Source organism: Carlito syrichta, unplaced genomic scaffold (assembly GCF_000164805.1).
Source record: "Carlito syrichta isolate Samal-C Ts95f unplaced genomic scaffold, Tarsius_syrichta-2.0.1 Scaffold309768, whole genome shotgun sequence".
Classification (NCBI taxonomy): domain Eukaryota; kingdom Metazoa; phylum Chordata; class Mammalia; order Primates; family Tarsiidae; genus Carlito; species Carlito syrichta.
In genome coordinates this window covers 786,430-804,882 of record NW_007253864.1, presented here as the reverse complement: position 1 = coordinate 804,882, position 18,453 = coordinate 786,430, and the positions used below count along the sequence as shown (strand labels likewise).

General features: G+C 35.4%; 1 protein-coding gene across 5 annotated transcripts in view; it reads left to right on the top strand.

Moving 5' to 3' along the window:
- CHD9 (chromodomain helicase DNA binding protein 9) overlaps window positions 1-18,453 on the top strand; it is a 286,505-nt gene that overhangs the window by 147,601 nt on the left and 120,451 nt on the right. For 2 of the 5 annotated variants that reach the window (XM_021717459.1, XM_021717460.1), the window contains exon 3: window positions 8,218-8,549. In XM_021717459.1, coding sequence (XP_021573134.1) covers window positions 8,218-8,549 — 332 coding nt within the window. Of the gene's footprint in view, window positions 1-6,153; window positions 7,083-7,190; window positions 7,445-8,217; window positions 8,550-18,453 lie in introns of those variants that run through there. The other 3 variants (XM_021717461.1, XM_021717462.1, XM_021717463.1) reach the window with 3 other exon arrangements.

The following is an 18,453-nucleotide window of genomic DNA, read 5'->3' as shown; positions in this document are numbered from 1 at the left end:
TTCGCAACTTGGCGAGACCTCATCTCTACAATAAATAAAAAAATTAGCCAGGCGTGGTAGCGCTCGCCTGTAGTTCCAGCTACCTGGAAGGCTGAGGCGGAAGGATCGCTGGAGCCCAGCAGGTCGAGGTTGCAGTGGCTGGGAGCGGCCGCTGCACTCCAGTCTGGGCGGCAGAGTGAGACTCCAACTCAAAAAAAAAAAAAAGAAAAGAAAAATGTATGCCTTAAATAAAAACCAAAAGAAGTCCCTACACTGATATTTGGCACATATTACTCAAAGTAGTTGCACATCTATTGTTTTTAGAAGGTTAATTTGATATAGATATTTAAGTAAATATTTATGGTGTGTTTTTCGTAGGTTTGCCATTAGGTTCTTGTAGTTGAATAACAACGGTGATTTTTCGGGTCATTAGTCGTGGTTTAAGTCCATGTGGGAACTAATGACGTATGTTGTGTTTTTTTGAGTATAATTTTTTTAATAGGCTTTATTGGGTTTTCTTCAAAGCCTTCTCCCATTTATGGGGGTTTAGGTTTAATTATTATTGGAGGGGTTGGATGTGGGATAGTATTAAGTTTTGGTGGTGTTTTATGGGCTAATGGTATTTTGATTTATTTAGGTGGAATGTTGGTTGTATTTGGATATACAACGGCAATGGCTATGGAGGAATATCCGGAAGCTTGGGGGTCAAGCGTTTCTATGTGAGGGGTGCTGTTGTTAGGCCTATTGTTAGAGTTATTTGTGGTAGTGTGGATAGTATATCGTGATAGTATTGGATTTAAGGGTTTGGAAGATTGGGTTGCTTTTGGGGGTGATATATTTAGTTTATTTCGTGAAGATTCTGTAGGGGTGGCGTCTTTGTATAGTGGTGGTAGTTGACTAATAGGGGTTGCTGATTGAACTTTGTTACTATTTTTATTGTGCTTGAAATTACTCGGGGTTTTAGATAATAATTAGAAAGGTTCCAAGTAATGTAGTAATGAGAAAGGATAAAAAGTATAGTTTAATTTTTTTAATTTTATTTTTGTTTGGCCTAGGTATCCTTTGTGTTCTCATGTGCACCCCATCCTCCTGCCTCCCTCCCCTGGCAGTACCCGGTAACTGCTGATGTCTCCCTTGTGCTAATGTGACTAGTCTTGAGCTCCACTTATGAGTGAGAATATGCAGTATTATATTGTTTTGTTTCTGTGATAGTTCACATAGTTTGATTATCTGCAACTCCATCCAGTTTGTTGTGAAGTCCATTATTTTGTTCTTCTATATGGTTGCAGAATACTCCATCATGTATATGTAACACATTTTCTTTATTTAGTCTACTTCTGTGGTCAGCAAGCAGGGTTCGTTCCATGTTTTTGCTATTGTGAATAGGGTGGCTATAAACATACTTGTTCAGGTGTCTTTTTTGTAGAATGATTTATGTTCCTCTGGGTATATTCCCAGGCGAGGGATTGCTGGATCCTATGGAAGGTCAATTTTTAGTTATTTTAGTAGTCACCATTCTGCTTTTCATAGAGATTGAACTAACTTACACTTCCACCAACACTTCAGAAGTGTTCCCTTTTCACCACATTTGTTGCTTTTTGACTTATAAATGTTATCCATCCTTACTGGAGTTAGGTGGTATCTCACTGTAGTTTTGATTTGTATTTCTCTGATTAGTGAGTTGAGCATTTTTTCATGTGTTATTGGTTGCTTGTATGTCTTTTTTTTATTTTATAGATGTGGGGTACAGTTGAGGATTAAGTATACAAATGGTCATCGTACAGTAAAGTTCGGGCTTCACTTTGGTCACTTCACCTGGTTTGAGATCAAGTACCCTTATTAATGAAGTGTCTCCCTCCCCACCCCCCGGCAGTTTCCCACTACTGCCAATTCCTTTCTTATAATCTGATAATTGTTCAGGGTTCACTTATGAGTGAGAATATGTGGTACTCGGTTCTTTGTTTCTGTGATAGATCACTGAGTATTATAGATTCTAACTTGTATATCTTCTTTTGAGAAGTCTGTTCTTGGTCATTGCACTTTTTTTTTTTTTTTTTTGAGTTGAAGTCTCACTCTGTCGCCCAGTCTGGAGTGCAGTGGCTGCTCCCGGCCACCGCAGCCTCAACCTGCTGGGCTCCGGCGATCCTTCTGCCTCAGCCTTCCAAGTAGCCGGAATTACAGGCATGTGCTACCACGCCCGGCTGATTTTTTGATTTATTGTAGAGATGAGGTCTCGCTGCCCAGGCGGGTCTCGAACCCGCGGGCTCAGGCAATCCACTCACCTCAGCCTCCCAAAGGCGCGGGATTACAGGCTAAGCCACCGAGCCCGGCTCGTTGCCCACTTTTTAATGGGGTTGTTTTTTTCCTTTCACTTCGTTTGAGTTCCTTGTAGATCCTGGATGTTAGGCCTTTGTCAGATCATTATGCTTCTATTTTTAAAATAAGGAAATTAAAAACAAGCACATTAGCTTACTATAAACAATTTAAGAGAACTAAAATTCATTATATATTATTTTTATAATGCCAAATTATTTTTCAATATTTACGTTCCTTTTGACTGCAAAGCTTATTCACTCTTTCTTGTGTTGGCTTCCACTACACCACTTTTTCCTGATACTTATCTTACCATTCTTGCCTTTTGTTTGTAAGTTTGTTTGTTTTGTTTTCCTTCATTAGCTCTTATCTGCTAGCCCTTTAAACTTGGTGTTTTGGGGTTTCACTGCTATTTCTCTTTTATTGTCTCTCTGTTATTCTGCATTGTCTCTCTAGGTAGATAAACTCCTGCTTGTTCAATGCTTGCTAGCTCTATTTTATATTATTTTTCCTTGAAATCTTCATCCCCTAGTCCTCCAATCCTAAAGCCCAAGAGTCGTCTTCTTTCTTGAAAAAAGATTGGAAGGTCTGGTAGTGGTGGCTCAAAAGTGCTGTAATCCCAGCACTTTGGGAGGCTGAGGTAAGGGGACTGCCTGAGTCCATGGGTTTGCGATCATCCTGGACAACTTGGCGAGACCTCATCTCTACAATAAATCAAAAAATTAGCCAAGCAGTGGTGGTGCATGCCTGTAGTTCCGGCTACTTGGAAGGGTGAGGTGGAAGGATCGCCTGAGCCCAGCAGGTTGACACTGGGATGGCCATGACCATGCTGCTGCACTCCAGCCTGGGTGATGGAGTGGGACTCTGACTCAAAAAAAAAAAAGAGAGAAAAAGATTGGAAGATTTTTAGCTATGATGATATATATATCTGTTGTTGAAAATTCCTTGTTCTAGGTTTTATTTTTATTAAGGAATTATGTTTTGTTCATCATTTGAGACCTTGTATTCCTTCATATTGTTTAAAAAAATATGTCAAGTAGAACATGTGTCTGTGTGAGTGTATGTATGTGTATGTTTCTCCTGCCCACTTAAGTAGAGGGACTTAATCTCTGTAGTTGAATGTATAATAGCCATGTGATCATTTTTTCTTTTTCAAATTTTTAATTTCCACTCATTCACACACTAGTGACTCAATAATTTTATTTGTACAACTAAAATATTTTAAATGGATGAACCCTCAAATGTGAGTGGGTATGTGTGACTATTATTTTACCATAAGGGTGTAAAGACCTAAGTTCCTACTCAGATTTTCAAACCTCTAATTTCTTGCCCAAATCTGCTTCTTTAGGAAAAGGGGAGTAACAGGTTGTGTGAAAATTTTCTGATTTTATTAGAGTAATGAAGTGCATCCATAAGGGTTAAACACCATCTTTTTCTACTCTGTTCTTTTTTTTTTTGCCTTAAATGCTTGTCTGGAGCCTCTAATTTACATCATGACTTGCTATTAGGTCATGACCTGTCTTTGACTAACACTCAAAATGTAAATTTTTTAGTTTCTACAATACTGAAATATGACATCCAGGGTCTTCTATATATTCCTCCCAGTTGCAATTAAAATAATGAGTCACATATAATATCATCTATTTTGCTGGGTTTTATTTCTCTTTTTATGAATATTTGGATATATTAATTATGTGCCTCTTATGTTTTTAAAAATAAGTTAGGATCCAGGTTCTTGGGAAGCAAGATGACTTTTTGAAAAGAATTTAAAATAATTTGTATTTTGAAACTATCATAAACTTACAGAAAAATTGCAAGTATAATCAAAAATTATTTTATTCTACTCCATTTGAGTGTAGATTGCAGTTCTGATGTGCTATAATCCCTAAAGAGTTGACTATATATTTCCTACTGATGACAAAATTTTTCTACATAACCACAATATAACTATAACAAGTAGAAAACTAATACAGCAGGAGCTGTGGAGAACTGAGAAGAGAAAAAAATACAATAAAGTATATTTGACAGAATTTGATGACTGCTTAGATGGGGGGAAGGTCAGAAAAACTAGAAAACTGTATGTTTGTGTGTATGCAAATTGGGAAATGACCAAAATTAAACCTGTTTAATAGCTTAACACCTCAGTTCGTATTTTGTGGCAACGTGGTTTTTAAGGTATCATGTTTTAGTAGTAGAATAAATATTTGACCACAGATTCTCCGTTGTCTGCTGTTAAGATTTATTGTTAAACAATTGGGGTTTTGAGTCAGGTATAATAGCATCTATTGAAAAACTTTATAGGAGAAAAGTGGGATATTTTGGAGATCCTCCTAGGTTAGATTCTGTGAATAGAGTGTCAATGAATTAAAGGTAATGAAAGAAAACAGCAGGAGGTTCACATCTTATATCTCAGTGGTGACCTCTCTGGGAGGATCTACTCCCAGATTTCCAATTGCTAGAGCTCTCCATTTCAAACTCAGTATAAAAATAAACTTATCACACATACATACACACACATTCTTTCTCTACTAGGTTTCCTATTTCTTTTACCTTCTATTGATCTGGAAGATAAGTACTGACTCTTTATTCTCCTCAGCCATGCCCTACTTGTATCTAATCATTCCTACATCTTTGAAAGGGCACTGGAGAAAAACAAATTTCATCTTAGTATCCCTCTCATTAGTCAGCCCCCTTATCTCCATTATACTGTTATTACCCCATTATCAGGATTAAATTAGTTATTACATGTAAAATGCTTAGAATAATGCCTGGTACTTGGTAAATTCTCAGTAAGTGCTAGCTCCTATTTTTGTGACATTTTCACACTGATAACCTCTCAAGTTTGTCAGATCCTTTCCATTCCTTACTTGTCCTCTTCCTTGAATCTCTCATGCTGTGTAGATTGATCTTCCTAGATCACTGTTCAGATAGTGTTCTCCGTTTTGAGCCTTTGGTACCTAAAAAAAGGGGAGAATATCGCCCCAAACAGTGTTCTTTGATAGTGATATCAGACGACTAGCCAAGACCAACTGAAAAATGGCATCAATGAAAGAGGTAAATTTGAATTTTAAAGAAGTGAAATTTTGTTTCACTGATTTTAAGGATATTGCTTGCTAAAATAGTTCAGTTTTTTTTTTTTTTGAATTGGAGTCTCACTCTGTCACCCAGACTGGAGTGCAGTGATCGCTCCTGGCCACCGCAGCCTCGACCTGCTGGGCTCCGGCGGTCCTTCCACCTCAGCCTTCCAAGTAGCTGGAACTACAGGTGCGCGCTACCACGCCCGGCTCATTTTGATTTATTGTAGCGATGAGGTCTCACCCAGTTGCCGAGGTGGGTCTCGAACCCGAGTTTCAGTTTTTATAGAAAGAAAAGTTGTACTGATATTCAAATTCAGGTGGACTTGCTACTTATTTTCAGGAAGGGACTAAATCTAAAAAAAGTTGTTTTGTTTTGTTTTATTTTGTTTTTTGTTGGAGTCTCACTCTGTCGCCCAGACTGGAGTGCAGTGGCCGCTCCTGGCCACCGCAGCCTCGACCTGCTGGGCTCTGGCAATCCTTCTGCCTCAGCCTTCCAAGTAGCTTTAACTACTGTCGCACACTACCATGCCCGGCTAATTTTTTGATTTATTGTAGAGATGAGGTCTTGCCAAGTTGCCCAGGCGGGTCTGGAACCCGCGGGCTCAGGCAATCCACTCGCCTCGGCCTCCCAAGGCGTGGGATTACAGGCTGAGCCACTGAGCCCGGCCCTAAATCTAAAACTTTATCTGAAAAACTCAGCAGTTCAGTTAAAATATAATGTTAGAAATAAAAGGAAAGTTTCATGAGTTTTTTTTTTATGTTATGAAATGTATTCATTCAGGTAAAGATAATGAAATATTTTAATGCCGTTAGTAATTTTTTATAATTAGCTCTGATTTGTTCCTTTCAAAATTTTAAACCTCTTTTTTGAATTTAAATGAAAATAGCTTTATTTCTCTACTTTCAAAATGCATAACTTTTTGTTAGAAAAATCATAAGAAACTGTATCTAATTTCTTAAGGAGAAGTCACTTGTTATGTGTTCAGGCATGACCTGCTCTTTAACCCTTTACTCATCTTCAGCTATTTTCATATTTTAAATATTTTAAAGTATTATGGAGAAAAGTCTTTTCTCCAATAAAAATTGCATTCGATTTTGTTTTTTAAAATACTGATAGCCATATAATGCCATTTCACCAAGTTTTAGTTTTCAGGTGATTTTTAAAAATCAGATTTTTATGTATTTTTTAAAACTTTACTGCAGGAAATGGCAGAGTGAGAGTTAATGTGTTACATGGAGGGAAGAACAGTCCATTGGGGGTTAAATTGCAGAGTCTAATGGAATAATAACTGGTAGCACCATCTGCTGGCCTACTTCCGCAGAAGGAGTCAGTATTTTTAACGACATCTCTAATATTCATGCTGATGCATTTTGATGCTTTGTGCATTCATTTCTTTCTGTGCTTTGTTGGAATCTGGCTATCTGCTTACAGCTATTGAGGAAACTCAGCTTTTTAGGAGTGTTTATAGCCTTTTTCATACCTAAATAGGATGAACAGTAGATCTAAACTTGCCAAGGAAGAAATGTGTGGATAAATCAAAATGTGTATTTGTGGAGGGTTGTGCATCTCTTGGTTGCAGCTTGCTAAATAGGCCATTTAGGAATCTTCTTTCAATGCTTTTTTCTTGAGCACTGCCTGGGGTGGTGAAAAAGCAGAGGGCAAGCCTTTGTCTGACGCCAAAAATGTCTTCAGTGAAGAGGCCAAGAGGAAGGGTAAGTGAAAGCCTGAATGAGTGGGAGGAGGAGGGGTTCTTTGGGCTAAAAGGCTAATGGGATTGAATAACCTTCCTTATTACTGGCTGCTGCTGCGGGAGTCGTACTGCATCGCCATCTTGAGCTTGTTGCTGTTTTCTCGAGTCTTGGTTATTTGTTATAGCCTGTAGGCCTTAAGGTGGCATTTTAGTGAATGATTCTAAACCCTCCTTCCTTTCCCAGTGCTGCTGCACTGCTATGAAACCTCTGATGAGGCAGGTATAGAAAAGATATCCAGTGAATCACACTGGAATCGGCATGAAAATGTGTCTGAAAATTCCTGATGGTTTTTTCCTTTCCTATAGTCAGAGGCATGTTTACGGGTAAGAACATAACAAAACTGTGATCTAAGTATGTGTGAATGAATGCGTGTTTGAAGAGGAAATTCTTTTTAAAATGCTCTTGATATGCTTCCTGTGATATTGCTGAAATATTAATAATTTTAATGTAAAACTGTAAAATTTGTTTCTTTCCCGAATTGCCTGAGCTAGATAATAATGATATAGAAAAAGGAAAAAAAAAAAATCATATTTAACTCTTTCATGGGAAAACTAAAACTTTCTCTAATTTTAAGTATGGAAATGTCTGTTTACTAACTATGTTGTCGCATTAAATTGATTTAAATGATTTCAGGTTCTAGTTCTAGTCTTAATGCAGAGAATTTATTTTCCTAAAAATTAAAATAAGCTGTAAGGAGTAGTTATTCTAAATTAAAATTATTTTTTAAACTTAATAATGTTCAGAGTTTTGGAGAAGAGAAAAAAAGACTATTTCAAATGCACAGAATATTTACAGATAAAGCTTGAATCAACTATATTTACAGGATAAAATTTTGAATTAATTAAGCAAAAATGCTATGAAAATATAAGTGAATCCATATTATTCTTCTTTAACCTTCATTTTTAAATGTAGCAGTTGAGTTGTTTATACTAATTTCTAGATAAGCAAAGTGTTTGAATTTTAAATTGTAGCACTCACACATTTGTTCATGTAATTTTACTTCTCTAAGCTTAATTTGAAATGTTCAGATACTTGTGTCAGTTGTTTCAGATGTACTTTGGTGTATTCTATTAAAAAAATGTTTTGATTTCTCTAGCCTCCATCTTCCAAGAAGAGTGATGGTTCTGGGACATACACTAAGTTGCAGAATACCCAGGTGAGGGTCATATCTGAGAAGAAGCAGAGAAAAAAGGTGGAATCAGAAAGCAAGCAAGAAAAGGCTAATCGTATAATATCAGAGGCCATAGCAAAAGCAAAGGAGCGTGGGGAACGCAATATTCCACGAGTAATGAGCCCTGAAAACTTTCCTAGTGCTTCAATTGAAGGAAGAGAGGAAAAGAAAGGTAGAAGGATGAAATCCAAGCCAAAGGACAAAGACAGCAAAAAAACAAAAACTTGTTCTAAGTTAAAAGAAAAGACAAAAATTGGGTAAGTTGGTTAAAAATTAAATTTCTGTCTTTTTTAAACAAAAAGTACAACCTGTCTATTTGTGTGATCTGTTTACTCCCATATTAGAGTTTAAATTGCTTGATACCATATGTACCTTATTTTATTTTTGAATGAAGTAGAGTCTATTCCAGGATTTCCTAAATTATACTGTTCTGTGAACATAGCTTTTTGTACATTAACATTAGTAAAAGCGATTTAAAATAGGAAAAGTTTCAGTATATGAATCAGAAAAAAATAAACAAAATAAAATTAATTTTACTGTAACAGTTTCAAATTCACTTTCTTTGCAGAACATGCATTGAAATTTTTATAAGTTTTCTTCTTTATATCTTGGTTGTACTTTGCCTCACTAGGCACCTCATAGTTTGGAAATATGAAATACAGTATTTTCTCATAAACCCATAACTTTGGACTGAATGTAATGGCAAGAAAACTAAGATCTTTAAATTATCAATAAGTGGCTCCCAGCTCTTACTGATTTACTTCCAGTCAATCACTGATTTACTTTATGTAATAAAGAGGCCAGGTGAGGATTAATGCTCCAAGAGAATTAGAAAGACAAAGAATTGCTCTAGGAGGTTACATTAACCCTAGAATTTTTATTTGACCATTTATATATTTTCCAAAAATATAATACAATAACATTATTATTTTCTTAATATGCTTGCTCTGCATGCTAGGATAAACATAATCTAAGGCCAACATAGCTTAGAATTTTTTTTGCAGAACTATTTAGTCATTTTTAGAGCTTTATGTGGAATTTTACATAAAATTCTTAAATGTAAGTTTTCCTTTTTTCACAGAAAAAAGTACGCAATAAAGAATTTCCTTATGAAAATTGGTGTGAGAAATGTTTGATATATATTATGTAGATATTTAGAACTAAACAATTTAATAAACCAAATGAATTTTTAGCATTTTAAATGCAACTACTGATGCCATTTAATTCAAACCATTAAGTAATATGGGCTCCCTTGTTATGATAGATCAATAAGTAATATTACCAATTTTGCATTTTATTTGCAGACAGCTAAAATGAAATTTGAAATTAGATTTCTCTCCTTTTATTTTTTTAAAGGTTTTTAGTATGAAAGTAATTTATTTTCCAAAAATCCTGGCTAGTTTCAATTTTGTATATTCCATATTTAATCTTTAGCAATACTAAAAGTTAATCTGATTAAAGTTTTCTAGTCGGACTCTGTGGCTCAGCCCGTAATCCCGTGCTTTGGGAGGCTGAGGTGAGTGGATTGCCTGAGCCCGCGGGTTCGAGACCCGCCTGGGCAACTTGGTGAGACCTCATCTCTACAATAAATAAAAAATGAGCCGGGCGTGGTAGCACGCCCCTGTAGTTTCAGCTACTTGGAAGACTGAGGCGGAAGGATCGCCAGAGCCCAGCAGGTCGAGGCTGCGGTGGCTGGGAGCATTCCAGTGCACTCAAGTCTGGGCGACAGAGTGAGACTCCAACTCAAAAAAAAAAAAAAAGTTTTCTAGTTTTAACTTGTTCCAATATCTAGGCAGAGTAGTATACTTTTGGATGGGTAGTATTTAGAAAAACTGAGTCAAAGAGAAAATTGGTAGATTACAAAGTTATAGCAACTATTATTTGCTTTAAATTTGTAGGAAATATCTAGAGGCAAAAGATACTGGAAGTCAGTCTGGTTTAAGGAAAACATTGTACATAAAGGAAAAGTAGAAGTAATTAAATTTGAGAGAAACATTGAATTTCTAAAGAAAATGTGAATTAATATGTTAGGAGTAATAACACTGAAATAAAGTACTGACTCTTGTGATAGTTGTATTTTTGTTAGAAGTAGTTAGATTATTCACAATAAATTATTTTAATTTTGCATGGTATTGATCAATTCCTTTTTCTAAAGGTAGTAAACTCTAGAAAACAGAAAATAGATGAGAATTGTACTGGAAATGATATTTTTTCTGTTTTAGCTAAATACATGGTGAGATACTGAGTAGCTGCTAGAAAAGAAAAGTTGTGGAAAGCATAGGCCTTTTTGATAGAGGAATTTATAAATTGCAGGCAGGTAAGTAAAATTGAAGCTTGTCTATGTATTATTAAACTGTTGGAGTAAAACAATATCTCGACCATTTATATGAGTCAAAGACAAAAATTATCATGTTGGAGGAAAAGACATAGTTGGAATAAATGAAATTCCTATACAATTCTGAGTTTCAGTATCACACAATGGAAATACTTTATTATTTTGCCTTCTAATAAGCCACTATGTAATTTTGAATTTGCTTGAGTTTTTAATTGTGTAAAGAGTCATTTGAATATAGTTCAGTTGCATCATTTCAACTAGCAGCATTTTATGATATAGTAAACATTTCCTTTTAAAAATATTTTTCTAACAGTTTTAGAATTGGGCTGTTGCTAATATCAAATTATTGATATCTGTTAATTTGGAAGGTAATATGTGCTGCAAGTTAACCACCAGCAGTGTGAAATATAAATTTTAAAAGTAATTTAATTTGTAAGCAATGATTTGTGGTTGATGTCAGGATTGGTGTTTATTTGGTTGTGATTTGGTATAATCTAGGAAGACCAATCTGAAGAAAAACAGTACTACCTCTGCTTGCTAATGTGCTTGAAACCTTTTCATCTTTTAGAATGTCCTTTTCAGAGTACTTTCTTACAGTCTCATTTAATTTTTATAGCAATTCTGTTAGATTGGTCACACATATACAATGTGGCTAAATTATTTGGCTTTAAAGCCAATTGTGTTTGTTTAAATCCCAGTGTTATCACTTAAAAGCAGTGTAACCCTGAACAAATACTTAACCTCATCAAGCTTTAGGTTTCTCATCTGTAAAATGGGGATAATGATAGTACTTGCTTCATAATATTATTTTGAGGATTAAATTAGTTAATATCATTTAAAAGCATATAAAACCGTACCTGGACTTTGCTTAGTTCTCAATAAATGTTAGCCATTATTGTTTTCCGGAAACATAAATAGCATATAGCTATTTAAGGAAAAGGCCAAGGCCAAGAGCCACACTGCTTCTCTTAAGCCTATACTAATTCAGCTACCTAGATTTTCTTCCATTAAACCTGTCTTCCTAAATAAGATCAATTTAAAAATCAAACAGGAAATAATAGTTGCGACTTTTTCAGGGGAATAATAGATTAATTTGTTAATGACTATTTTATCATAAGCATGCTTTTGCTTATCAGGTTAACCAAAGTAACATTTATGATAGATAAATTGTGTTTGAAATATACCTGGACGACAACCCCTTCTGGTCTCCTCCCACTGTGGGAGCTTTTCTATTCTCTCAATAAATCCGCTTTCTAAAAAGAAAAAAGAAAGAAAAAATAGAAATATACCTGGAGTTTGAGAGCATTGCTCATGGTAATGTGGAAAGGTATGAGTTGAAATGAAAATGGCAGGTGAAAAATGAAAGGTGAGGTGGGACTGGAAAAACAACCTTTTTCTACTTTGATGTTTTTCATGATCTTGGCAGTCAGTTGTAAAAATCTGCCTTTAACAAAATAGTTGCTACATTAATAGTAGGTACATAATAGATGCTCCATGAAGGGAATGGAATCAATTTTATGGAATGAATGAATGGATGGAAAGAAGATTAAATGTTAAATGATACCAAATGGTTGAATTTGATTTGTTAAATTGAAAAGAGAAATGGCAAGCTAATTCATTCATAAAACTAAGTGACTGTAACTAATGCAGTTGTAATATAATAGAGAGTTAGTTTCTAAAATAAATAAATAAAATTTATTCCAAAATTTCCAGTAGAATTTTCCTATATCTCTGTTTGGTTTCAGATTATGTAATGGGATTTCTCATGATTTGACTGAAGAAGTTTTAAATTTATGATTTATTACTTTGACGTTTAAATTATGTTTCCATGTTGTCAGTTAGAATTTATTTTGTGTTATAGATTGTTATAGACTGACAGAAGTAGAATGCTTTTGGTAGTTAAAAATGTTCTCATAACCTTATAAATTTAATTATAAATTTAGTTATCATCCTTCATTATTAAGCTATTTTCCTTTTTGTATTATAATTATTCTTTGGATTTGTTATATGAATACTATTTACCAGGTACTACAGGTAGCTCTTTGGTTAAAGCAGAAGGCATCAAAATTTGGACGTATTTATCAAACTCCAGTAGAAATTAAGTGTAAGTTATGTTATAAAGAAATATAATAGCATATTAAATTAGACCTCAAATTTATTTTGTGCCTTTGTTTACTATAGTCCTTTAAACCTCCAAGAAGGAAAGAGGAAAATAAGCATTTATTAATTACTTACTATCATATATTTTTTAAAGAACTAACTTTCATGTCTTTAGAGAGACATTTCCAGCTATGGAATAAAATCTGAGGGAAAAATAAGATATATTATTAGAAATTGTCACTTTATGGTCCATGTTAATAAAGTGGCATATGCGACCCTATGTGCAAGTTTTTCAAGAAAATAGAAATTTTGAAAGAATATCTGCTTGAATTAAATATGCATGTATTAATCAGTCGCTTCGTGGTGTATGATAAATGAAAAAAGCAGTTATAAAATTGCATGATATAAATTTGTTATAATTTTTTATTAATTATATAACATTAGTAGTCTCCATATAAGTTCTATAACTTTTAAAACCTTTCAGAAAAAATGTTTTACTGATTTTACTGTTTACATCTAAGTTACGAAAGTCAGTGAAAATCTGAAACATTGTCATCCTCAAAAAGAATTGATATATACATTTCTTATTAGTATGAATTTCAAATAAGATTTACAGTTCGATTTTTAAGAATGATACCTTTGCATGAAGCATACTAGTAAGGCTTATCATTAACAAAAAAAGTGTGCCATATTTTATTGAACTAGAGGTGTCATTGATTGAGGCATGCCATTATTTTATGTGTCAGTAAGAAAGAAAAAATTGCCAGTTAAAACTATAGCATATTTTTTATCATTAAATGAATCTTGATTGCAGAGATATTACTGTGGGAAAAAATGTGTATCTTAAAAGAATTCTTGAAACAATTCAACTGTGCTGATAAATATTTAGACTTACTAATATTTAGCTACTACTTGCATTCTTAGTGCTATTTATATGAAACAACTTAGTAAATTAAAATTTTCTGAGAAATACTATGTCTGACTTAAAACAGGACATAATGTATAGTCCAAATTACCAAAAGTTTATAATACAATGTTACTTTCACATATATAAGGATTATAGTTTTAACTAAAATAAAGAACCCTTTTAAAACTTGCTTGTTTTTCCAAGATGGCTTAAGCTGGGGTCTTGAGTTCAGCTTTATATGAGATTCATTTTACCAAGTTAAATGTATCTCTTTAAAAAAAATTACATTTGAGGACTTTAAAAATATCCTCTGTACCTTCTACTAGGCTTGCAGAGCAATAGTATTTTACTTGTTTTTGTCAATTATGATGAATTACATGTATTAATTACAACTAATGAACTAATTGGGTAAGATTCATTGTTTGTCTAATTATTACAATGAGAGAATCAACAGGGGACAATTACAGATTGATACAGTGTAGAATGTAGCTTGTTACACAGCATCTACTAATAGCATGTGGGTGGGATTTAGATTAGTGCATAAATTATATTTGAAAATCAAATATAGACATGTCAAGTATAAATACTGTGGTTTTCCAGTGTCTATACTTATCAAATGAATTAACATTTTAAATTCATACCTTAGTTTGCAGTTGCCCTTTGCTGTCAGAAACAACCTATGCTTTGATAGTTAGTTTTTTAAATTGCCTGTATATCTGTTGCTGCATTTTGCTAACATTGGTAACATTATCTTAATGTTTTTTAAAAATAAAACTTACATAGAGCCTTCATTATTAATATAGTAATTAATATAATTATTTTATTGCTTTACTTTGGGGCTGTTTCTTAGAATAGCAATCAGATTATGTGAAGAATATAATTAAAGTTTATTTTTATTTATAATAAAGTTTTATTTTATATTTAATAAACTCTTTGTAAGCCATGATGCAAGAATGGAATGCTCTGCAGCAATTGGGTATTTTGCTTAACTGATTTTATTTTCTTTTTTTCCTACTTTTGAAACAAGTTTTTCTACTATTGAAACATTTATGACTATCTGTTGTCATTCACAGGCAATAGAGAGATTTCTGGTTTTTCAAAAGTTGTGCAATCATAAACCGTAAAAAACTTACTAAAAGATAGACTGGGCGTGGTGGCTCACACCTGTAATCTCAGTGCTTTGAGAGGCCAAGGCAGGAGGATGACTTGAGCCCAGGAGTTTGAGACCAGTCTGGGCAACATAGCAAGAGCTCTTCTCTACCCAAAAAAATTTTTAAACTTGGCCAGGTATCATGGTATGTACCTGTAGTCCCAGCTGCTGGGAGGCTGAGGCGGAAGGATTGCTTGAGCCCCAGAAGTTTGCGGTTACAGTGAGCTATGATTGGGTCTCTATAGTCCAGCCTGGGTTATAGAGCAAGAATTTGTCTCTTAAAAGTAATTAGTAGAGCCGGGCTCAGTGGCTCAGCCTGTAATCCCGTGCCTTTGGGAGGCTGAGGTGAGTGGATTGCCTGAGCCCACGGGTTCGAGACCCGCCTGGGCAATTTGGCGAAACCTCATCTCTACAATAAAATTAACAAAAAATGAGCTGGGCGTGGTAGCGTGCGCCTGTAGTTCCAGCTACTTGGAAGGCTGAGGCGGAAGGATCGCCGGAACCCAGAGGGTCAAGGCTGTGGTGGCCGGGAGCAGCCACTGCACTCCAGTCTGGGTGACAGAGTGAGATTCCAACTCAAAAAAAAAAGTAATTAGTAGGACAACCCCCTCAGGTCTCCTTCCTCTGTGGGAGCTTTTCTGTCCTCTCAATAAATCCTACTATTAAAAAAAATATAGTAAAATATAATTTTATATTTATTCATTAAACTATGTTTATTGATATTAAATATCAGCTGACTAGAGTGTATGTGTCACTTGTTTTAAAATAAGTAGGTATGTTGGAAATAGGAATAAGGGGACTTTTATTGTCTTTTATTAGAATTGTGATTTTGGGAGTTTTTTTCAATCTTTTAGAACTAAACTTTATCTGTATAGTGGGACCAATACCTGCCATGCCTATCTCAGAGTTTTTGGCAGACTCAACTAAAGGCAAAGACAGTTTGAAATGTTAAGTGTTCTATAAGTATAAAATAGTTTGATTATCCTGAATATTGGTTCCTAGAGCTTTAGACATTCTAGTTATCATTCTCTGAGCCAGAGCTTCCCAAACCTGATAGAATGTCAGAACTCTTAGGTAATACTTAAGAAGTCATATTAGAGTCCCACTTACTATATCAGAATCCTGGGTTTAGGACCCACAAATCTGATTTGTTAGTTTTGGGTTTTGTTTCTTTTTATTTTGAAATAATGTCAGACTTGCAAAAATAGGTCAGAGTTTTCTTAGGCTCTATCTTAAATATTAACATCTTATGTAACCATAGCACAATTAGTAAAACCAAGAAATAAACATTTATACAATCCAATTAACTTCATGCAAATTTTGTCACTTGTTCCTATTTTAACAATTTTTTTTTTAGCCAGGATCGATCTAATTTAGGATCCCACATTTCATTTTTCGTCATATCACCTTAGTCTTCTCCAGTTTGGGGTAATTCTTCAGTCTTTTTATGATGTTTTCACTTTTGAAACAAACTGGCTGATTATTTTGTAGAATGTCCATTTGAGTTTGTCTGATATTTTCTCATGAGGAATCTGTATTTTATTATTCTATTTTTAGACACAGGGTCTCGCTCTGTCATTCAGGTTTGAGCGCAGTGGCACCATTATAGCTCACTGTAACCTCTATCTCGTGTGCTCAAGTGATCTCCAAAGTAACTAGGACTACAGGAATATACCACCACCACCACCACATCTGGCTAATATTTTTTTTTTTTTTTGAGTTGGAGTCTCACTCTGTCACCCAGACTGGAGTGCAGTGGCCGCTGCCGGCCACCGCAGCCTCGACCTGCTGGGCTCCGGCAATCCTTCCGCCTCAACCTTCTGAGTAGCCGGAACTACAGGCGCGCGCAACCACACCCGGCTAATTTTTTGATTTATTGTAGAGATGAGGTCTCACCAAGTTGCCCAGGCGGGTCTCAAACCCGCGCGCTCAGGCAATCCACTCACTTCAGCCTCCCAAAGGCGCGGGATTACAGACTGAGCCACCGCGCCCGGCTGGTATTTTCAAAAAATTTCGTAGAGCTAGGGTCTTAGGGGTTTGAGCCCAGGCTGGGCAATCCTCCCACTTCAACATCCCAAAACACTGTGATTACAGGCATGAGGCATTTTGCCCAACCAAGAATCTGTATTTATTTTTTATTTTAATTTATTTTTTTGAGTTGGAATCTCACTCTGTCACCCAGACGGGAGTGCAGTTGCCGCTCCCGACCACCGCAGCCTTGACCTGTTGGGCTCCGGCCACCGTTCTGCCTCAGCCTTCCAAGTAACTGGAACTACAGGCATGTGCTACCATGCCTAGCTAATTTTTGATTTTTATTGTGGAGATGATGTCTCACCAAGTTGCCCAGGAAGGTCTCGAGCCCTATTTAAAATGCAGACAAGATAACCGGGCTCGGTGGCTCAGTCTGTAATCCCAGCACTTTGGGAGGCTGAGGTGAGTGGATTGCCTGAGACCGCGGGTTCAAGACCTGCCTGGGCAACTTGGTGAGACTTCATCTCTACAATAAATTAAAAATTAGCTGGGCGTGGTAGCGTGCGCCTGTAGTTCCAGCTCCTTGGAAGGCTGAGGCAGAAGGATCATCGGAACCCCCAGGTCCAGGTTGCGGTGGCCAGGAGCAGCCACTGCACTCAAGTCTGGGCGACAGAGTGAGACTCCAACTCAAAAATAAAATAAAATAAAATACAGACAAGAATCTATATTTTAAATAGATAGTTTTTTAATGAAGACTTCTGTATACATTCAGGATCTGCTGATCTGATACCAACCTAATTAATTATAACTCTTTGTAGTATTACCTAGATACCATTTAAGACTATACAATAGATTGATATGACTTAACAGCTTTCAAGATATTAAATAACCATAGTTTTTAAACCTGTGTGTGTGTGTGTGTGTGTGTGTGTGTGTATGTGTGTGTGTGTATTTTAAAATTTTTGTTTTCTTAGTGACGGGGTCTTACCGTGTTACCCCCAGCTCATTGTGAACTAAGCTCAAACAGTCCTACCTCAACCTCTCAAGCAGTTGGGCCTACAGGCGTACCACTGCACCTGGTTTATACTTTTTTTTTAAACTTGGAATTTTATTAGTCAACGATGACTTCAAGTTTCAGAATTAACTTTTTACCTATTATGGAAAATAGAAGGTCAAATGTAACACTTTGGACTTAGAAAAGTTTAATAGAAAACTATTATATCTGAAATATCTCTTGCAACGTTGAAAAAGAGTTTTGCATGGGTTGTTAAAAATGGTTAATGAGTTTAAGAAATAAGATGCTGTTCTAGGCCTTTGAACAGTGTTGGAAGAAAAATAGAGTACTGTGTATGGAAAATAAAAGTTCATTTTTTTGTTGTTTTTAAGTAAAATTTTAAAGTAATTAATATAATAAAGGCTTATCTAAGGTGTGATGGAAAGCATTTTATTTAACCTATTCCCACCACCAAAAAGGGTAAGTGCTTAAGATTGATTTGGTAGTATTTACTTTGTCAAGATTTAGATAATATTTATCTATAAAAATATTGTTTAGAGCCGGGCTCGGTGGCTCAGCCTGTAATCCCGTGCCTTTGGGAGGCTGAGGTGAGTGGATTGCCTGAGCCCGCGGGTTCGAGACCCGCCTGGGCAGCGAGACCTCATCTCTACAATAAATCAGAAATCATCTGGGTGTGGTAGCGC